This window comes from Macrobrachium rosenbergii, chromosome 48 (genome assembly GCF_040412425.1).
Source record: "Macrobrachium rosenbergii isolate ZJJX-2024 chromosome 48, ASM4041242v1, whole genome shotgun sequence".
In the NCBI taxonomy this organism is placed as follows: domain Eukaryota; kingdom Metazoa; phylum Arthropoda; class Malacostraca; order Decapoda; family Palaemonidae; genus Macrobrachium; species Macrobrachium rosenbergii.
This window is the reverse complement of record NC_089788.1, coordinates 74,042,720-74,065,290: the sequence shown is the minus strand read 5'-3', so window position 1 is coordinate 74,065,290 and position 22,571 is coordinate 74,042,720. Positions and strand designations below refer to the sequence as shown.

General features: G+C 34.0%; 5 protein-coding genes across 8 annotated transcripts in view; 1 reads left to right on the top strand and 4 right to left on the bottom strand.

Annotated features, from left to right (window-relative positions):
• The window catches only part of LOC136831560 (pro-resilin-like), a 367,651-nt gene that overhangs the window by 295,047 nt on the left and 50,033 nt on the right, over nucleotides 1-22,571 (top strand). The gene's annotated exons all lie outside the window — the stretch shown is intronic.
• LOC136831744 (pro-resilin-like) lies at nucleotides 525-6,775 on the bottom strand. 2 transcript variants are annotated; one of them, XM_067092363.1, is made up of 4 exons: nucleotides 6,743-6,775; nucleotides 6,274-6,315; nucleotides 1,101-1,139; nucleotides 525-959 (listed from the first exon to the last, which is right to left on the bottom strand). In XM_067092363.1, the coding sequence occupies exons 1-4, from the start codon at nucleotides 6,752-6,754 to the stop codon at nucleotides 630-632; spliced, it is 423 nt and encodes a 140-aa protein (XP_066948464.1). In that variant the 5' UTR covers nucleotides 6,755-6,775; the 3' UTR covers nucleotides 525-629. The 2 variants fall into 2 exon arrangements, with proteins under 2 accessions (XP_066948464.1, XP_066948465.1); XM_067092364.1 differs by lacking the exons at nucleotides 6,274-6,315; nucleotides 6,743-6,775 and adding an exon at nucleotides 1,783-1,823 and having other exon boundaries at nucleotides 1,101-1,181.
• LOC136831743 (pro-resilin-like) lies at nucleotides 9,636-10,776 on the bottom strand. Its single transcript, XM_067092362.1, has 3 exons — nucleotides 10,720-10,776; nucleotides 10,286-10,366; nucleotides 9,636-10,075 (listed from the first exon to the last, which is right to left on the bottom strand). Exons 1-3 carry the CDS (start codon nucleotides 10,729-10,731, stop codon nucleotides 9,737-9,739), a joined length of 432 nt encoding a protein of 143 aa, XP_066948463.1. The 5' UTR covers nucleotides 10,732-10,776; the 3' UTR covers nucleotides 9,636-9,736.
• Nucleotides 13,694-14,946, bottom strand: LOC136831742 (cuticle protein 7-like). The gene is made up of 3 exons (XM_067092360.1): nucleotides 14,907-14,946; nucleotides 14,252-14,332; nucleotides 13,694-14,128 (listed from the first exon to the last, which is right to left on the bottom strand). Exons 1-3 carry the CDS (start codon nucleotides 14,916-14,918, stop codon nucleotides 13,799-13,801), a joined length of 423 nt encoding a protein of 140 aa, XP_066948461.1. The 5' UTR covers nucleotides 14,919-14,946; the 3' UTR covers nucleotides 13,694-13,798.
• Nucleotides 18,609-19,947, bottom strand: LOC136831741 (pro-resilin-like). The gene is made up of 3 exons (XM_067092359.1): nucleotides 19,885-19,947; nucleotides 19,196-19,276; nucleotides 18,609-19,050 (listed from the first exon to the last, which is right to left on the bottom strand). Exons 1-3 carry the CDS (start codon nucleotides 19,894-19,896, stop codon nucleotides 18,712-18,714), a joined length of 432 nt encoding a protein of 143 aa, XP_066948460.1. The 5' UTR covers nucleotides 19,897-19,947; the 3' UTR covers nucleotides 18,609-18,711.

The window sequence follows — 22,571 nt, the reverse complement described above, 5'->3', positions numbered from 1 at the left end:
GCCGGCACAACAGTTTTACTTTACAGAAAACTAATAAAACATAAAATTCTATGATTACGATTTTTCCCACAGATATGAATATCCACAGATTCATGTCGTAGACTTGGTCTCCATATTTATATTGATTCTTTTGTCCTTCAAGTAGAGAGAGAGTCAGAGATTGGACGGAAACTCTCTCTGTCGCCATAATGTCATCATCATTATTATTTTTTTTTTTTTTTTTTTTTTGCAAATCCAGATAAGTGAAATTTGACTTTTGAGTATAAATGAAGTTTTGTAACTCGACCTTCATATAGACTTAGTGGACATCATTTAATACTCATTCAATTCAGTATTTGTTAGAGATGGCAAGTGTACAGAATAACTTCAATTTTATTCATTCTAGTATAATTCAAGGACTACTGATGTTACCTGATATAATGCAATTCCTGAGCTTAATGTTTACACACAGCATCAGAATAACTCAAGTAATTTCTATAGAATGAATAAATTTAGTTTTAGCAGGAATAAATAATATATTGTAATGAATGAATTATGATAATATTCACATAAATTAAATATAAATATCCATAGTCTTGTACAGTCGTTTAGCTCGTAATGGTAGACCTATAAAGATCAGGTTTCCAGGTTTACTTGGACTCGTTGGAGTCGGGAGCAGCGTAGAACCTCCTGGGAGCCTCACGAGACTCGAAGGATTCGTCGGAGTCGGGGAACCGAGCCTCTCCTTCGTAGGTGACCTCAGCGATGTATCCGTCGTCGCCGTCGACGTGGAAGGCCACCTTCTGCAGGCGACCGTCGGGGAGCTGGACGTAGTAGGATCCCTGAGTGTCCTCACCGTCGCGGGCCTCCTGGTGTCCGAATTCGTTGCTGGAGGAGTCGTCGCTCACGGCCCAGTTGAAGTTGTACTTGGCTTCGCCGGACTCGAAGGACTCGAAGGATTCCCGGGAGGCGGAAGAGAGCTGTTGAGGGAGTCAAGAGAGGTTGACGATTACTTTCAAAGGTATTAAAGGTTTTTCTTGAATTCTGTGTTACAAGAGTGTTTTGAAATATGAAGTTACAGCCTTACTGAATGGTTTTAAAGGAATGATTATACTACTCACCCTTGGAGGGGCATATCTGTATCTTTCGAAGCTGTCGTCAGCTGCAACCAGGGCAGACAGACCCAACACAACCAAAAGTACCTGAAAAAGTAAACAGATCATGTTTGTCATCATAAGCAATATTTTCCTAGATTTTATGAGTTATTTTTATTTTCAAGTTGCTTATTACATATATATATATATATATATGTGTGTGTGTGCGTGTGTGTATATGTATATATATACATATATATGTGTGTGTGTGTTCGTATGTATGTTTGCCATGAATATTTATTCGAAATTTTAGGCCTCGAATAACCCACTGCCATTGCCATCCTTGATATTGCAAAGGTAGGAAAAAATAAAAGATGATGGATCATTTCTGGATTAATGTTGTTAAATGCAATTATGTATGTATGTATGTATATATATGTATGTGTGTGCGTGTGTGTGTGTGTGTTTGTGAATAAGTGCCAGTTTATAGTACCTAATTAAGCGAGTAAATTAAAAAAAAATTTCAGAGTCCAGTCACTACGAAAGGAGACACAAATGCTATTTGAATATCTTAGAAAATCTCATATAAAAAACATTGTTGTCGATAAGCTATATGACCCACAATTAAACTGGAATAAACTAAGAAAAAACCTGTTAAAAGAAGCCTTGTTTTTATACACTGCAAAAACTGATACATTTTCTCAAATACCTTGGAAACCATGTTGACCAACCGACGTCTCAAAGAGATTCTGTGCTTTTATCCCGTCGAGTGATCTCGTATATATACCGCGTCAGCGAGTCATCTCAGGTCGCGACCTTCACCGCAAGGAGCCAGCTTCTCTCTCTCTCTCTCTCTCTCTCTCTCTCCTGGGATTTCATAATCACTCGCCACTTGACATTGGTACGGTCGAGAGGGCCTGCACTACCCAAAAACGCTAATGACCGCAAGTAGAAACGTCGATAGATTTGCGGTTCTACTAATGTGGGTAGGTTGAAATGCAGGTTTGTTCTGAAAGAGGTTGAATTTAGATTGTTATATGTTAATCCTTTTTTTTAGGGATCATAAGTGGTTTTGATATTCTACAGGAGTTTAAGTCAAAATTTAATTCTGATTTAAATCTTTTTCTAGTTGGAAAATAATAATACAACTTTGAGAAACTTTATATTTTTTTTTACAATTATTTCATTTTTTCTCTCTTTAATTAAATTCTTCCTTTGGGCAATGATGACCACAACTATCGCGACGCCACTTTACGAAATCTTAGTCATTTTAAACCATTTCCTTATATTTATTTATGACGTTATTTTCATCATTCAATAATTCCCCGTTATTAATCAATATTTCGAGGATTCACAAATCGACCCAGAATTGTAGCAAGATCATTCCCATTAAATCTGAGTATCTAATCTGATAACAAAAAGTCTTCAGAACCCCACGATTAATTCTATTAAGGAAAGACCAAGATGTCATGACCTTCCTCTACGTGACGCCTACGTCAAGTTCTTCTGAAGTGGAACAAGATGAAGGCTCAGTTGAATATATTGTTCTACTTTTATCTGTCGTCTGTCTATTTATTTTGATTTTGCTTACTCTCTTTGCGTTTTTTTATTTATTCCTGTTTCAGTTTCTGGGCTAACTTTGCTATTTTTATCTCGCTTCATGAATAACTATATCTTTTTTTTTTATTTTTGCTTGTATCTAATTATTTGTCGCCATTAAATAACTATATATAAATATATATATATATATATATATATATATATATATATATATATATATATATATGTATATATATATATATATATATATATATATATATATATATATATATATATATATATATATATATATATATATATATATATATATATATATATATATATATTTATATGTATTATGTAGTCAGAAATTTATATATGTAAATGTAAATATATATATATATATATATATATATATATATATATATATATATATATATATCAACTCGCTCTACCTCGAAATAATATATTTTCATATATGTTACCCGGCGGGGAATTTCTTTACTTGATAATAACCTCGTCGTCTCGAACTAAAAAAATTCCCCTGCGGGTGACATATATGAAAATATATTTCCGAGGTAGAGCGAATTGGATATTAAAGGACGTTTGTAGCTTAATGCTTGTATATGAATCACGGTGATGTGATAGAATTCATTCATATATATATGTATATAAATATACATATATATGTATGTATATATATATATATATATATATATATATATATATATATATATATATATATATATATATATATATATATATATATATATATATATATATGTAGGTATATGTACAAATTTTATTTCAAATTAACTACAGTTAATTTCAAAACATTATCTACAGTCTTGCCTGTAGTGAATCTAAGACACCAATAGGCAGATTCGACAGTTTATCTTGTAAATTATTCCCACACAGCTATCAGGCCTACTTCAGATTCATCGGCCAAGGGTGAGGTGGGCGTTTAAACATTCTTCATCTGTCACCAAATGAATAACACCACTTTCATTTAATATGAAAAGAGGTGCATTGTGTTTATGGATAGCAGAGTACTCACCGTCTTTCTGGAAGAGTCTATGGAATTTAAGGACAAGAAGGTTGGTCCTTATTCTCATTCTGTCTTGAATTTTGATTGCTAGTTAACTCATGTTTTCAGGATATATTGCTGTAGTTAAAGGTCTTTGTTGTAATGAGTTTGTAATTTTATTCATGTGATGTGTATGAAACTTAATGTAATTGCCGATTAAATGAGAGAAGATTTTCAGCTCTCATGTGTGTATATATGTATATATATATATATATATATATATATATATATATATATATATATATATATATATATATATATATATATATATATATATATATATATACTGCATGTATATACGTACTTATGTATATTTGTATATATATATATATGTATATACATATATATATTTATATATATGTATATATGTATACATGGTATACTGCATCAAGGTCACACTACATCCAATCACTCTTAGGAAAAGATTATGACACATAATATAACACACACGAATATCTGCCAAATTTAAAGTCTTCCTCATGTGCTTTGACCCTGATTTAATTCAGCCTCTAAGGGCTGTTGAAGCCAATAAAAATTAGACCTCAATGTCTTATCTCAACAATTTTGAGTTATTAAGTTTGATTTAGGTTTACTTTAGAATTGTACCCTCAGTGACAGATCAGGATGATTTACATATGCTCAAATTATATTTATTTACATATATTTTCATATTGTCCTACTTGAATATTCATCGTTTTGACTAGTTCCGGTTTAACTAAGATGCCTGTCACATTTTCAAAAGAGATTTCCATCTTTCAGTATCATTAAGCCACATAGTGGCTGATACTAAATTATTTGCCCTCAAGAGATGTTCTTTTATGTTACAAGTATGTTTGCATTTCAGAAAATGTAAAAATATGCAAATGAAGTGGATTGGTTGCTTCTTTCATTAATTTTTTTTTTCTTTCTTGTTTTATGTAAAAGAAACTACTGTGCCGGCTTTGTCCGTCCGTTCTCACTTTTTTCTGTCCGCACTTTTTCTGTCCGCCCTCAGATCTTAAAAACTACTGAGGCTAGAGGGCTGCAAATTGGTATGTTGATCATCCACCCTCCAATCATCAAACATACCAGATTGCAGCTCTCTAGTCTCAGTAGTTTTTATTTTACTTAAGGGTAAAGTTAGCCACAATCGTACTTCTGACACCCCCATAGGTACCAAAAACATAGGCCACCACAGAACAGCAGCTGAGTTTCATGGGCTGCGGCTAAAAATTTCATGGCAGGTGGCTTAGGCCTCCACCAGACCGTGGCTGAGTTTCATGGGCCGCGGCTGTACAGAAAACTCGATGGTGCCGAAGAAACTTCAACGCATTTTTTACTTGTTTTTTTGAATCGCCTCTCTTCATTACGTCCGAAGTTTATATGGTGGATATTTCTCTGTTGCAGAGGATTTGAAAAAAAAATTAGTATTCCTAAGTCAAATGAGCGTTATAATGACGAAGTCTATGAAATAGTTACGAGTGAAACTACAGAGCAACGTTTTTAAAAAAATGAAATAGAATTTAATATTTAGCTTACAACTTGAGGCAATCGGATAATTTTAGATTTTGCTCATAATTATGAAGTTCTGGAATCCCATCATGAACTTTTACTGCATTCGAATCTAAAATCTACAATACCAGTTTTTAGTCTCATTTCTATAAACTGAAAATTTTACTTAAACATTCAGAACAGTAACAAACTTTTTCAAATGACTGTAAGGCAGAAGGCTAATTTTCTTCAAACTTGTCCTTTTCACTTTTCTTAACTGCATAACTTAAATAGATTTTATACCTTAGAATAACTCAAAGCTTTTATAGCCTTTCATATTTAGTCAACTAATTTAAGACCCATGTCACCTTCCTGTAAAATTCCACGAAGACTGGGAGATTCTGAGTGATTTACAAAAGTCATATTTACCAATAAACATTTGAATAACTACCGGAGGAATGGAAAAGCATAAATTTTTTACGTGGTTTAAAATTTATTTACATAAATTACGTATAAATATCCATAAAGAGGTAAGATCGTTTTGTTCGTTTTGTCAGGTGAAAAAAATTATCGGTTTCCAGATTTACTTGGACTCGTTGGAGTCGGGAGCAGCATAGAACCTCCTGGGAGCCTCACGGGACTCGAAGGACTCGAAGGATTCGTCGGAGTCGGGGAACCGAGCCTCTCCTTCGTAGGTGACCTCGGCGACGTATCCGTCGTCGCCGTCGACGTGGAAGGCCACCTTCTGCAGGCGACCGTCGGGGAGCTGGACGTAGTAGGATCCCTGAGTGTCCTCACCGTCGCGGGCCTCCTGGTGTCCGAATTCGTTGCTGGAGGAGTCGTCGCTCACGGCCCAGTTGAAGTTGTACTTGGCTTCGCCAGATTCGAAGGACTCGAAGGATTCCCGGGAGGCGGAGGAGACCTGTTGAGGAAGTCAAGAAAGGTTTACGATTACATTCAAAGGTATTAAAGATTTTTCTTGAATTCTGTGATACAAGAGTGTTTTGAAATATGAAGTTACAGTTTTACTGAATGGTTTTAAAGGAATGATTATACTACTTACCCTTGGGGGAGCATATCTGTATCTCTTTCGAAGCTGTCGTCGGCTGCAACCAGGGCAGCCAAACCCAAAGCAACAATAAGGACCTGGAAAATTCAAAATACATCTTATTTTAATATTCTATATTTTTTTAATGAACGAAGAATGAATATCTAACGATGATAAGTTCTTAAAAAAGTCCATTGTTCTTTTCGTAACCCACTTTAATTAAGGTAAAGATATTTTGAAGAAGATATTCCATGACAGTGGAAAACTTCTACTTTTGGAGGTAGCATAGAAAATCACATAAAAAAAGTTATGAAATTTATCCTAATACCAATCTGATTTGTAGTAATTATAAAAATAATAAATAAACTTCTTAAAAATAAAGATTATACATCGTAGAACACCATCTCTTTCAAGTACGTTATCAGATTTACCAAGCAAACTAAACGAATCTTGATTGAGTTCTCTGTCTCAAAATGCCCTAAATTCCATCACCAAATCTTAAAGAAGAAAAAACGTAAACAGTACCTTGGAAACCATGTTGATGAGCTAAAGTCTCGGAGTGAGTCTGTATCGTTATCTTGACCTGCGTCTAGTATATATACCACCAAGACGAGGTAGGTGGGGTCAAGTGTCAGCTGGCTGCAAGGGGACGAGTTTTTGCCAAATGTTGCAAAATTGGTTTGGTCTGTCAGTAAGTTCAGGGTCATTTGCGTAAAAAAATGTGTGAAGGATTGTCTACCTTGATGAAGATGGGAGAATATAGTGGTATATTGAATGCCAGTTAATCAGTGTTTTTTTTTCTAGATATTCACTGAAAGTAAGTTAAATAATTAATAGGAAATATATTAAAGATAGGATTAATAGATATTAAAACAGAGACCTAATGCGAATTGTTAAAATGTGACAGAAATGAAAACTATGACTATAAAGAAGAGAAGTATTGATAATTTAATATTTTTTATTGATCGTAGATATTTGAATTATGTATCATTCTAACGTTATTCGCAAACTCGAGATTGAATCGCATTTTAAACAAAACGGCGAGTGGATCATATTTTGCTCAAATAAAGAGTCAATTATTTTCTTAGTATATAATCGTCACAAATTACAGTTATAACTACCATATGCAGAGCATGATATTTCAAGCTATTTAGTGGTTTATTTACAGGTAATATAATCTGGAAATTATTTTAGATATAAAAGATTGTCTTCGACGTGAAATCCATAATTCTGCACAATGACAACTCGATAAATACCTATGTAGGAATATCTTTCAGTACACGAATTAATAACTCAAAGGGTATTCGAAATTCAGTACTGAGGTACTTGAGTTCTGCCATTCTTACACTACCTGATGACGAACGAGGAACTAGGCAGTTTATAAACCACCTTAAAAGCCTGTAGATATTTGTAAAGAAGCGATATGTCTATATTTACCTTGTTTATCGGTAATATCAGGCACGTGAAGTTGGGCAGATTAATCTGTAGTAGGCAACTCAGAGTAGCAGCTGATGTTAAAAACGAAACTTGCTTTTTCAGGACGTCAGTAGTTGTAGCTTGTCCATGCAGCCCTTCTAAAGGATAACACCACTTGAAGAAAAGGTTTCAGAGAAGCTTTGTATTATTATTATTATTATTATTATTATTATTATTATTATTATTATTATTATTATTATTATTATTATTATTCAGTAGATGAAACCTAATCGTATGGAACAAGCCCAACACAGGGGCCACTGGCTTGAAATTCAAGCTTCCAAAGAATATGGTGTTCATTAGGAAGAAGCAAGAGGAAGTAAGGGATAATACAGAAAGGAGAGATACCACTTATTAAAAAAATAAAATATAAATTAATAAATAGATAAATAGATAAAAATGTATTATAATGCAAGAAGAATAGTATTAGGGTAGTAATGCATTGCATTTTCGCTTGAACTTCTGAAGTTCCAACTGCGCGACTTGCTCTGGCAGGCTGTTCCACAGTCCAATAAATTGGAAATATTGATACCTGATTTTCCCTGAGATCATTTAACCCTCCTTATTAAATATGAATATAAGTACTTCTGAGTCTATGTCGCGCAAAAAAAAAAGTGTGAGTATTCAAATGTCATGGCGCACTGGAAGTGACAATGCTTTCGAAACTAGTAACTGATTTTTTACTTGTTCTTGGAATTTCTCCCCAAAGTCTAAGGTGAATCTACTCTACCGTCATAACACTGAACGTTTGAATTAGAAGTTGTGTATTTTTGTCTGCTGTTTCAACGAAAGATCCAAAATAACTTTCCCCCACAGGATGTGTTGAGTTTCACTCAGTTCTCTAGAAACAAAATGGAGCCATTTTTGTCTAAGTGAAATTCACCTTTTAATATGTCTGTTTCTAAGTAAGTGTAAGGATTCCTCATTTATGGTTTAACATCGGACAGCCAACTGGTAAATGGTTACGATACAAAAAAAAATCCAGGTATCTGGGTATTCCCGGGTGGGTATGGGTCCTATTAAATTGGTGAAATGAAAATTATTCGGCAGTAGGCTTTGGTATGACGCAAAACCGCTCAAAATATTTTTTGCTCTAAAGTTTCTTCCTCGCAGTCGAGTTTTCTGTACAGCGTATAATGCTGTATGAAACTCTCAGCCACGGCCCATGAAACTGTCAGCCGCGGCCCATGAAACTTTCAGCCACAGCCGGGTGGTGGTCTGCGTTGTTGGCACCTATAGAGGTGCCAGACACACGATAATGGCTAACTTTAACCTTAAATCAAATCAAAACTACTGAGGCTAGAGGGCTGAAAATTTGGTATGGTTGATGATTGGAGGGTGGATGATCAACATACCAATTTACATCCCACTAGCCTCGGTGGTTTTTAAGATCAGAGGGCGGATGGACAAACAGACATCTCAACAGTTTTCGTTTACAGAAAACTTAAAAATAGTCACCTTTTCTTTAAGAAGGATGATGCACAACCAGAATGTTTTTTCCTTCCTCAGATACAAAAAATTTCCCGTGGAAGTATTTCTAATGAAGTGTATAGGCAAAGTAATTCTATACAAGAGTCATGTTGAAGATATAAAAATGTTACTTATAATATTATTACTTCGATTACTTTAGAGTATATTTAGCAATCATCAAGTTTTTTCATTTGACAGTACAGCAAAATTAATTGCATATGAAACAGATATTTCTTTATAATTACTTGCAGTGACTCAGTAAAAACAATATTAGTATTGTCTTCTCCAATATAATTTGGGGACTGAATATTTATAACAGCTTTAAGGCAATATTGCCATTACACGTGCCATTTACATAAGCTAAAATATCAATTGTTGCTTTTGGAATGACAAGTAAATCCATGATATTATGTTCACTTGCTTGAAATGTCCAAGTATCAACTAAAATGGATAAATAATAATTGTTTTATGGATCATTTATGATTTATTTACATAAATTAGATATAAATATCCTTAAACTTGTACAATCGTTTTGTTCGTTCCTGTAGACCTATGAGGATCAGGTTTCCAGATTTACTTGGACTCGTTGGAGTCGGGAGCAGCGTAGAACCTCCTGGGAGCCTCACGGGACTCGAAAGATTCGAAGGATTCGTCGGAGTCGGGGAACCGAGCCTCTCCTTCGTAGGTGACCTCGGCCACGTATCCGTCGTCGCCGTCGACGTGGAAGGCCACCTTCTGCAGGCGACCGTCGGGGAGCTGGACGTAGTAGGATCCCTGGGTGTCCTCACCGTCGCGGGCCTCCTGGTGTCCGAATTCGTTGCTGGAGGAGTCGTCGCTCACGGCCCAGTTGAAGTTGTACTTGGCTTCGCCGGATTCGAAGGACTCGAAGGATTCCCGGGAGGCGGAGGAGAGCTGTCATGGAGAGAGGTCAAGAGGTCATTTGGTTGCTAGATTCTCGTGACCTTTTTATGATATTACTTGAGTATTAGTCTTTTATACTTTATCGTAAGAGTATTTTAGGATATAGGCCTAAGAGAAGCTCAGTATTTGCCAGACAATTTACGAATAAAAGCCGGAGAAATTTATGCAGTATTTTGAAGGATTTCGAAGGATCCTACTCACCCTTGGAGGAGCATATCTGTATCTCTCGAAGCTGTCGTCAGCTGCAACCAGGGCAGCCAAACCCAACACAACCAAAATGACCTGGAAATATGGTTGCAAGAAATTTTGTAGAGACATAATTCTAAAGTCAGTATATTGAAAGTAACTACGTATTAACAATGATATTATAATATTAATCGTCTAGACAAATCAACAAGGAAAAATGTCTTATATTTATGATATGACCCGTAGTCTTTAACATTTTTCCCACTTTTGTCAAATGCAAATGAGTTTGACCTGAACAGATGTTACAACGAGAATTGTTAACTGACATGACCCTAATAAATATTCATTTACCCACAAGTAACAAAAAGCTTAAAACCTATCAATCAATTACCATATGTATGAATCCACTTACAATCATTTTAAAACAAACCAAATCACTTTAGAGCTACCTTAGAAACCATGTTGTTTAAACGAAGCCTTAGAGTGACTGTTAATTTATCTTAGTCACTCGCCCAATATATATATGCGACCAGGTCAGGTGGGCGGGGCTAAGCGTTTGTGTGACCCGGGCGAGTTTTTTTCTTTTTCGTTCCCCGAAATGTTGCCATGAGATTAGCCAATCTCTAAACTCGAGGACACTGAAATGAGAGCAATATTTAGCAGAGATTGTCTAGGGAGAAGATGGACTATGGTAGAATGGAATAGAGACGTATCATTTCTTATTATTTTTTAAATGAGCAAAAGCGAGATCAATGATTTTTTGAAATGTCAACTAAAACACAAGAATTTTGAGAAAAATGGTACGAAACTGTCATATACTTTTAAATGATGAAAAAAAAAACAATAAATGAATAACGAGTGACTAGTTTAAAATCCGCCACGAAATTCTGATAAATTGCAAAAAGAAGAGGAAAATCAATAGATGAATAATGAGTATGAATTGCTTAAAATGAAGTTTTTGCCATTAAATTCATATCTAACGCAATGCATTACTACCCTCAAGCAATTCTCCTTGTATTTTAACAGTTTACGTACATTTTTATCTATTTATTTTTTAATTTGTTAATCTAATTTTTCTTCTCTAATAACTGATTTCTCCTTTCTGCATATCCCATTACCTTCTGTTAATTCTTTGAAGTGAACGCCATAATATTCTTTGGAAGCTTGAATTTCAAACCAATGGCCCCTGTGAGTTTATTCCATGTGAATAGGGTTCATCTTCTGAATAATAATAATAATAATAATAATAATAATAATAATAATAATAATAATAATCATCATAATAATAATAATAATAATAATAATAATAATAATAATAATAATAATAATAATAATAATAATAATAATAATCCCTTTATTCAGGAAATCCAGTGTATAACTCGTCATCAGAAAAGCGAATTGTCTTCAAATTAAGCAAATTTTATGTCATATAATGATAATAGTTATAGGCATCGACAACACATAAAAAATGAACTGGTTTTAATGTGAGGTTTTTCCATTTTTTTTTTTTTTTTTAGCATTTTGTGTCAATGAAAAAAATTGTGTCAGAAAACTTACATGCTGAAAATAACACTTACAAATTTATCTTATTATTGTTATTGTGATAATTTTACAATAAATAGGACTGTCTGTTCCAATTGGTGGCACGCTTTCCTCATAAGAAACGTCAATTCTCAAGTAATTCTGAAGGAATGAAATTTGTTTACGCAATGAAAAATGTTATGAAAATTTATGAGACCATCTGAACTTTGAAGGGCATAAATAAATGATAAAATTCTTTAGAAAGGCGATTCTAAGATCATAGTAAAATGGTTCTGATATCTGTTGCAGCATCAAAATTATATATTGTTAGTGATTTTAGTTATTTATTAATGAATGAGGTAATAATTTCTTGACTCAGATGCACTCAGGCAACTAAAGTATACTCAAGAAAAGTCTGGGGAGATAGAGCATTTGCCACAGAGATACAGGTGGCGCTTTGAAACTTTCATTTACCTATCTTGGTCCATTTGAGTTGTTACTTTCAAATATATAATCACTGCTTATTTTATTATTATTATTGATAGTGATTGGCTAATAGTGCTCGTATTATCATTATTCTTGTCAGTTTCTTTACCTGGACTTTGAACATAATAGGTTGGATCATTCCGAAGAAATATGATAAAAATGAACAATAAATAAGACATAGATGTATAGTATTTGTTACGTCCATAAGAAGTATAAAACATTTTCTGAGCCGCAAAATACTTGTTGAGGTCAAATTAAAAATCAATTTATTCACCTAAATTTGAAAACTTAAAAATCGGAAACATCGAAGATAATCTTGGAAAAAAAATCTATGAATGGCTTTTGCTGGACTGGAAAGGAAAGCATTTGTCGGTTTCGTTAATTTGGGGAAAAAACGACAAGGCAGTGACACAGGTGGTATCTTGAAACTTTCGTTTCCCATCGTGGTTTTACTGCGATTTTGAATCAGAGGCTTGGTGGGGGGGAAGTTCGCTGACTTGAAGAATAAGGGAATAATTCAGTAAAGCAAGTGGCACTTTGAAACTTTCTTATCCTCATCGTGGTTTTATTGCGATTCGGAACTTGGAGCTGTTTCACTATTTTCGAAATTATTTAATGTCAAATTTCATAAAGTTATAAGAATAAGAACCGTGTAATTATTGCAGCCTGATTAAAGGGATCTTGACATAAAATTTTGAACCAATTGGTTCAGTCATTTTTTATGTTTAGGAAAAACCGATTTTCACTAATAACCATACTATTATTATTATTATTATTATTATTATTATTATTATTATTATTATTATTATTATTATTATTATTATTATTGGTGGGGTTGACTGTTGCACCAAGGTCATAAGGTGACAAAATATTAGAAACTGTTTGGCTACTTGAAGTATAATTCAAATATTGACTGAGAGTGCATGTACTATCTTTAAAGCGATATCTGGATTAGTGTTTTTAATATTTTTTTATTTCTTGGCTTTGTGACCTTAAGAATAAGTCAGTATCATAATTAACAGAACCACGAGTTCAGGGAATTCTATGAAAAAAACTGTGATTTGTATTAATAATAATAATAATAATAATAATAATAATAATAATAATAATAATAATAATAATAATAATAATAATAATAATAATGGTGAGTATATTTTTCGTTTGTATCAGTGGAATGAATGTAATTTTCCCTTCATTCTGATAAAGTATTCACCTTTTAGTTCCCATGGAATTCAAAAAAAATTCTTCAGTGATCGCCAATAAATAAAATTGCCAAGTTTTTTATCATTTCTTAACATAAATTCAAAAAATTTTTCAAAGTAATTCTTGTGCCTTCTGCTTGCAAACACAACTTTAAGAGTAATGTGTATCGAATTAATTAATTAGGTCTAGAGAGGAATAAATAATACATTTCAATAAATGGCTTGTGGTTTATTTGAATAAATTAGGCATAAATATCCAAACATTATGGCAATCGTTTCGTTCGATTTCGGTCGATCAAGAAAGATCAGGTTTCCAGATTTACTTGGATTCGTTGGAGTCGGGAGCAGCGTAGAACCTCCTGGGAGCCTCACGGGACTCGAAGGATTCGTCGGAGTCGGGGAACCGAGCCTCTCCTTCGTAGGTGACCTCAGCGACGTATCCGTCGTCGCCGTCGACGTGGAAGGCCACCTTCTGCAGGCGGCCGTCGGGGAGCTGGACGTAGTAGGATCCCTGGGTGTCCTCACCGTCGCGGGCCTCCTGGTGTCCGAATTCGTTGCTGGAGGAGTCGTCGCTCACGGCCCAGTTGAAGTTGTACTTGGCTTCGCCGGATTCGAAGGACTCGAAGGATTCCCGGGAGGCGGAGGAGAGCTGGCGAGGAAAGAGAAGAGAGTTAGTGTCCTATTTTCTTCTGTTTTAGAAATAATTGTCCGTTTATTCATTTCTGTGCCTACAAATATTTTATTTATAATATTAATGATAGCTTGTACTTACTCTTGGGGCAGCATATCTGTATCTTTCGAAGCTGTCGTCGGAAGCAACTAGAGCTGCCAAACCCAACACAACCAAAATGACCTGGAAACAATTATTGTTGAATATTTTAGAATAACTTAAAGATTCCTAGGGCTGATGCTATGATTTTAATGAAATAGTGACAACGATTATGGAAAGTTAACTACCCATTAGTAAGAATGACGAAAGATTTTTTTATAATAATACTAAAGTGGTAATTATAGTTTTGTTATTGAATGCAGTTTATCGAATATTGGCCGGATGTAGCAGCCAAAACAAACTACGATTTAATAATTATGTAATATGCATATGGCTTTCTGTGTACAATATCAAATAACAATGATAATGAAGAAAATAATGTGAACTTTGGTAATGCGTCTTGGCTAATATCTTAACACCAAGAATGGCAAAGTGTTTTAAGATTTATACTGACACCTATCTGATCTATTGGCGCCATTTAAAAAAAAACAAGCGATTTTAAATAATACACAATAAAACCTGTATTCATTGCAAACACTCTAACCTAAATAACCACGAAAATTAATGACTCATTTCGAAACTAACTGAAACCCAAATTCTATCTTTTAGGAGCCCAAGACTCCAACAAGATTCCCGAGAGAAGTCAAGACCAAAGTACCTTAGAAACCATGTTGTCGTAACCTCGTCTCGGAGCGGGACTGTTGTGGTGTCCTGTTCGCTGCCTCAATATATACCCAGCCAAGGCAGGTAGGTGGGGTCGTTCTCTGCTACCAAGTGGGTTTTTTTCTGCTTTTGTTTTTTCTCAATGCTGCCACTTGGGATGAGTCAATCCCTACGCGCATAAATATCAACGATGGTGGGAAAAAATGTAGATTGTCTGCAAGGTGAGGTCAAGGCAGTGGAAGAGTAAGGTTTAATGTATTACTGATTATTATTATTTTTTTTTAGATATTCCTCTCAAGTTCCGTGAAACGATAACAGGAAGCAGATTAGATTTCAGACTGGAAAAAAGTAAGTTAAAATTTGAGTTTTTCAAATAGCGCCAATAGATCAAATAGGTGCCAATATGAATTTTATAACACTTTGCTATTCTTGGTGATCAAATATTCGCCAAGATGCATTATCAAAGTTCTCATTATTCTTTTCATCATCTTCACCATTTGATCTTTTGCACAGAAGGCCATAAGCATATTCTATAAAATAATAAAGAAAAAAAAATTTTTAAATGAAGAAAAAAATTATGTTTTTGTATTTTATTGAATCTTAAGTTTAAAACTGAAGGTTATATCAAAAGAGAGAATAAAAACTAACCAATTACATTTCATTAAAGATGTTAGAAAATTAGATTTCGTGGATCCAAGTAATCAAAGAACTTTAATTTGTGGGATTACTTATACATTAAAACCTGTGAAAAACGACAGATTTAGCTTTCAATGATATTCAGAAAATGCCACTGTAAAATATCTTTACTAAATGTTTCATAAAAAAAATATTTCCTCGTTCAAAATATAAAATGTTCAAGATTTTATTTTTGTAACCGTTTGAAATCTGGTAAGAATTGTTATCCGGTTTCTGAATAAACAAACCTTATACATTTAATTTACTATGAAGCTTTAACAAATGCACGCGTAACTTTTTTATACTCAAAAATATTAAGCCACAATATCTCTTATACCTATTTCACTATACCTTGGAAATAACGTACAACCAAAGGGAATTTTAATTGATAAGTGCTTCTTGCCCGACCAGGAATCGAACCTGGACCAGCCGAATGATCAGTTCATCTGTTCATCACTGTTGCTGAACCAGAAGCTCAAGTTCGAATCCTGGTCGGGGCAGGTGCACTTACCAATTATAATTCCCTTCGGATTTAAGTTATTTCCAAGGTATAGTGAGGCATGTATTAGGTTATATTAGTGGCCTTAATATCTTATGTATTCTCAACATTTTTTTGCATATTTTTTAGCTCCATTAATCCATATTCATAAATGATCACTAAATAATATCATTTTCACCACTTTTATCTGTGTTTAATGTAGTCACTTGGCTAGGTATCAGCCAGGAAGTAAAATATATCACCTCCACATTGATTTCAAATTCAGGAGACCGCAAGCTTTCCCCAGCAACTGTCCTCCACGATCTGTTGTATATCAATTCTTCTTCTTCATTAAATTTCACTTACATATTTGAGGTGTGGTCCAAGTGGCATGCGGCACTACCCTCACTTGGCCTGTGGCCTTGGCCACGTTTGGGGCATATTAGTGGTCCGGTACAATTATCTCGCCTGTGACGGAATTTCTAACATTTGTGCCTCTGTATCAAGCGGTCCCCTATCTTGAACTTCGTAACTTTCACCATATGCAAATAGTTCGTGGATTCTTTGTCCTGTTGTCCTCCTTGTAAGTGGTGGTCAATGAATGACCTTTTTTTAGCTTTTTTTTGTTATTTCTTAAAATTATTTTCAGCTTTAATCAGATTATTGCCCATGGACTCTGTTCGTTTGTCATCACCTTCTGACGAAGTTTATGTCATAATCCTTGTTTTTTTTTTTTATCCATACTGCCCTAAAATGGAAGACCGCAGTATCTTCAAAAATACAAAACTTGAGAAAAATGGTAGATACTACAGTTTTCCCTTGCCTTACTACTGATTTTACAGATACTGCAAATGGGATCCCCTCAACACTCGTGGAAAGCATTGAAGAATCATTCTGAAACCAGTAACTTGTGTATTTTGTGTTTCACGACCCCAATAGGTGGCATATCTCAATTTTGAAAATTTTGCAGATAATTCAGTTTTCCATTTGAGGGAAGCTAGCTATCATGAGTCTTTTTAAAATTTTTTACATTCTTCCTCTTAAATTTGTCAGAAAATTAATCAAAGATTACAATTCTTGTCACGAACTCTGACCAATATGTTCAGATTCCAGTCTGCTGTTTTTGCAGCAGTGGGATCTTCAGATTTTATTCCAAATGCGTTTTCCGTCGTTCATTTGTCTGCAGAAAAACTGCCTCTAATCTGGAGGAAACTCTCATGGATGCTCATGTTTCTGTCATCTTTCTGCAATCAGGCATTGCATCTCCCACCTTACTGATTCCAAACATTTTCAAACCACAAAATAATGTAAACCTCATCGAAATGACAAAACTTGCTCATTCACATACATCTCTTTGGTTTTTCCTAAGTCTGAATCAATTCAGGTACGTCCTCGGCCGCTGTAACATTTTGTGAAAGATAATTTAGCTCCAAGAATCACATTGGGTCCAGAGAGGTTTTTCTTATTGGTACAAACAAATGCAAAATTCATCTGTCATTGTTCATGCAGTCTTTTCTTTTGTTTTTATCTTTAATCTACTTCACTTTTACGCTTTTTACTTTCTGTTTTCTTCAGACTTTCTTTATTTATTTCATTCTTGTTAGTCATGATGATAATGTATCTAAAATTATAAGGATTCAAATACAAGGAGCTGGAGTGTTCAGTGAGATATGTGGTCTTGATAATTGCGGTGTGTAAAGAAAGGTTAATTAATAATTTCATTTGGTTCTTAATGATATTCCCGATTGTTTACGTAAATTTTCAATCAAATATGAATGATTAAAAGATCCACCATGCCCAGGGCACTGATTGCCGTACTGGTTTTAAAGTTGTTTTACAAATGTGACTATTTCAGTGTCCATGTTTTGACGAAGAGATATAATCAGAAATATTGAGAATATCTTCCTCCATTCTCTTCGACATCAGCTTTGATTGTTAATCTTTTTCCAGTTGCCTCTGCATTGCAAATATGAGAAACATGACTGAGAAATTCAATTTAACGCCCTGAGTAAAATATTTCCTGTTGATTCTGAAATTTAAAGTAAGCTTTCTTCTCGTCTAAATCATTTCACTATAATTAATGTTCTGTCAGAAATTTTGATTTTATAAAATCGTCAAACAGATTTACCAGAATTTAGTTCTTTTATTTTTAACAATTAGGAACTGTATAGTTATGCGGTTTATGACAGCTTCGCAACTTGAAAGATTTTTTAAGTATAAGACAATATCCAGCTCATTAGAAGCTTGAATTTTAAGTCGATGGTCCATGCAGGCTTGTTCCATATGTACAGGGATTTAGCTTATGAATAATAATAATAATAATAATAATAATAAATACTTTGAATATTTCATTTTATCAATAATAATAATAATAATAATAATAATAATAAATACTTTGAATATTTGATTTTATCAAATTCCAAAATTATGCTTCAACTGAATAAATTAGACTTTTAAAACTGTCAAGGTAATCAAATGTAACTGTACACACTTGACTTCATTTGACTAGGTTGGGTCACAAAAGGGACAAACGATACATTTCATCAATTATTCAAGATTTATTTGCATAAATTAGGCATAAATATTCGTGAACTCGAAGAATCGGTTTGTACGTTCGTGAAGACCTTTGAGGACTCGAATTCCGGATTTACTTGGACTCGTTGGAATCAGGAGCAGCATAGAACCTCCTGGGAGCCTCACGGGACTCGAAGGATTCGAAGGATTCGTCGGAGTCGGGGAACCGAGCCTCTCCTTCGTAGGTGACCTCGGCGATGTATCCGTCGTCACCTTCGACGTGGAAGGACACTTTCTGCAGGCGGCCGTCGGGGAGCTGGACGTAGTAGGATCCCTGAGTGTCCTCACCGTCGCGGGCCTCCTGGTGTCCGAATTCGTTGCTGGAGGAGTCGTCGCTCACGGCCCAGTTGAAGTTGTACTTGGCTTCGCCGGACTCGAAGGACTCGAAGGATTCCCGGGAGGCGGAGGAGAGCTGTCCAGGAAAAGAGGAAAAATGTCTACCATTAGTCCTATGAGATTACATACAAGTTGATCTTGTACCCTGCATTACAAAAGTGTTATGAAATACAAGAATAGAGGTATTTTGAATAAAAGAGAAGGAACACAAGAATATTTACCCTTGGGGGAGCATATCTGTATCTTTCGAAGCTGTCGTCAGCTGCAACCAGGGCTGCCAAACCCAACACAACCAAAATGACCTGGAAATCACAATGGAAATATTTTGTCATAACTGAAAAACTAAGCATCTTGAGTTTATATAATACGCCGAAAATATGGACAAAGATTATGGATCATAAATCACTGAAAAATATATTTGTATCAAACCAATTCATCAAACTGAATTTAGTAACATAATGTACATTATGTTCTCGCCAAAATTCTAGAACTTAATTTATATATTCACTCTGGTAAAGATTTCACTACGGACAGAATCAGCTAACTGAAGGCTTTTATTTTTGAAAGCATAATATATATGCTTCTTTATTATGAAATATGGAATAAGAAATGTAATGAAAATCAAGTTGATATCACTGATATGAATTAGGATATCATAAAGATATAAATATATGACTACAAATTAATGAAAAGTAGAACGTATTAAAGTTCTATCAACAGTCTCCCTAACACTTAAAACCAATTCTCAAAGGATTATGACCACATATTTAGACCAATAGAGACCCTTAGCAACATCTATAAACAGTTCCCGAAGGAGTATGACCACCTATTTAGACCAGTAGAGACCCTTAGTAACATCTATAAACAATTCCCGAAGGAGAATGACCACCTATTTAGAGACCCATAGTACCTTAGACACCATGTTGATCGTTTGAAGTCTCAGAGTGAGTCTGATGCCTTGTCCTGATAAGCAGACCTATATATACACAGGCAGGTGGAGTCGACTACCAACTAGCGCGCGAGTTTTTTTTTTTTTTTTTTTTTTTACGCCAACTGTTGCTAAATAGAATTAGCCAATACCTGCATTCATGGACACTGATACGAGAGCGGCGTGGAAAAAAATGGTCTGTTTAAGAAGATAGGACAAGGTGATTAATAAAAAAAAAAAAAGAGTTTTTGTTAATTATTCAATTCTTATGGGAAGAAAGGTGTTTTCAGAGAGTTGTTTAGACGAGGTAAAGAGAGGATTAAATTTGTTTATTTATTGTTTTTTGTAAAGAATGGAGCTTTTTATGACACGGTGGAAAAAGGTAAGGAAAAAATAGACTCTCTTTAATTGCTGATTTCTATTAGAGGAGAAAGGTTTACGAGGGAAAATTAGAGACAAATTAAGAAAGATATGAAATTAAGTACTTTGAAAATATAAGTATATATATATATATATATATATATATATATATATATATATATATATATATATATATATATATATATATATATATATATATATATATTGATATATATATAAATAAATATATATATATATATATATATATATAAATATATATATATAATATATATATATATATATATATATATGTAAATATATATATAGATTGCATATATATATATATATATATATATATATATATATATATATATATATTATATATAAATTTATATATATCTATATGTCTACATATACATATATGTGCATGTGTATATATGTGTGTATAATGTATATGTATACAGTGATTGCGGAGGAAATGAGAGAGCATCCTTCCAAGAAGTTCTGCTCTCTGTCAAAAAAAATCACTTAAAAACACAGGCGAGACAAGATAAACGGAAGACAATTTAATCAATGAACCATCAGTTAAAGCGCAGATGATGATTCAAGTCGAGACGGACCAAATTAACGACACAGAGACACAAACCTCCATTAGAAAAAAAAAACTCATTAATCAACGTCTGTCGTTCTGGGTATTTAAGGGTTTTAAAATAGATTTGGATATGAACCCTGATGCAGTAGTAGTAGCGTTTATTTAGTCATTTTCATTTGCAAGATTATGTACAGTAGGTCTTCTTATAGATTAGTTTATTATTTGCCTATTTATTATTTACTACTTTAGAACTGTCACCATATATATATATATATATATATATATATATATATATATATATATATATATATATATATATATATATATTTATATATATATATTTATATATATATATATATATATATAAAAATTCTGACTCACACCAGGATCAACCCAGGTCTTTCAAATGAATGACCAGGCGCTGCCAACCAGGTTCGATCCTGGTGTGAGTCAGAAATTCATTCCTGTTCCACACGTAATTGTGTTTTGATATTTCTAATACATACATATATATATACATATATATATATATATATATGTATATATATATATATATGTATGTGTATGTATATGTATATGTATATATATATGTATATGTATGTATGTATATATACGTATATATATGTGTGTGTACATATGTATATATATCATATATATATACATAAAGGGGCATATGAATGTGTATGTATATATGTATAGTGTATATATATGCATATATATATATATATATATATATAGAGAGAGAGAGAGAGAGAGAGAGAGAGAGAGATGCAATCGCACAAAAGCCCACCCAGCTGCAAATGGGTACCAGCATCTGCTGATGTTATAAAAAAAGGCCGTAAGGCTCGCAACCCCACGCCTAAAAGACTCGCCGAGAATAAACCAGGAGCCTGTACCCTTCTTGCTCCACTGACCCCAGAAAGAAAAAAAAGTCGTAATCACAGACTTTGGCAACAACCACTTAAACCGGGGCGAAGCGAATCGCTTGAGAGCCGATCTGGAGTACTCTTGGAAAGTGGCCTTGAATTGCTACCGATTCTGACAAGAGGAAAAAAAAAAGGTATCGCGAAAGAGTAAAAAAGTGGCCCCTCATGCATAATGGCTGGCCTGTCCACGCAGAATCTTTCTGTCGGGGTTGAAGATCTTGGCGAATAAGTATTCGTATTAATAATATTAATAATCAGTAATGGTAAACGTCACGATGGCATGAATGTGAAGAAGAGGGAATTTTATAACTTAAATATTGCTGGAATGAATACTTGTATTAATAATGATAATATTAATAATCAATAATGATAAATTGCACGATGATATAAACGTGAAGAAGAATGACTTTTATCCTAAATATGTTGTTGGAATTGTCACTTTGAAGACACCGTTATCGGCGGACCGTTTTGCGTTGCGTTCGATGGCCTGTTGGACGTTCTCTCATGCCAGAGGTACCTGGCTTTGTGTCTTTGTTTTTTTTTTTCTTGTGGATGAAATTATATATCAGGGTTAAGATGGATAACTATATAGGCAACAAAAATGTGTACATGTTTATTGAGAGAGAGAGAGAGAGAGAGAGAGAGAGAGAGAGAGAGAGAGAGAGAGAGAGAGAGTACGATAATCATATTTGTAATTAACTGCACTTCCATGAAAGAAAGAGAGAGAGAGAGAGAGAGTACGGTAATCATATTTTAATTAAATGCACTTTATTGAGAGAGAGAGAGAGAGA

Coding starts and splice junctions, on each gene's coding strand:
- LOC136831744 (XM_067092363.1), bottom strand. Junction 1,140..6,273: donor TGGCTGCCCTGGTTGCAGCC/GACGACAGCTTC, acceptor CTGGTTGCAGCT/GACGACAGCTTCGAAAGATA. Junction 960..1,100: donor ACAGATATGCCCCTCCAAGG/GTGAGTAGTATA, acceptor CTCCCTCAACAG/CTCTCTTCCGCCTCCCGGGA.
- LOC136831743 (XM_067092362.1), bottom strand. Junction 10,076..10,285: donor ACAGATATGCTCCTCCAAGG/GTGAGTAGGATC, acceptor TCTCCATGACAG/CTCTCCTCCGCCTCCCGGGA.
- LOC136831742 (XM_067092360.1), bottom strand. Junction 14,129..14,251: donor ACAGATATGCTGCCCCAAGA/GTAAGTACAAGC, acceptor TTTCCTCGCCAG/CTCTCCTCCGCCTCCCGGGA.
- LOC136831741 (XM_067092359.1), bottom strand. Junction 19,051..19,195: donor ACAGATATGCTCCCCCAAGG/GTAAATATTCTT, acceptor TTTCCTGGACAG/CTCTCCTCCGCCTCCCGGGA.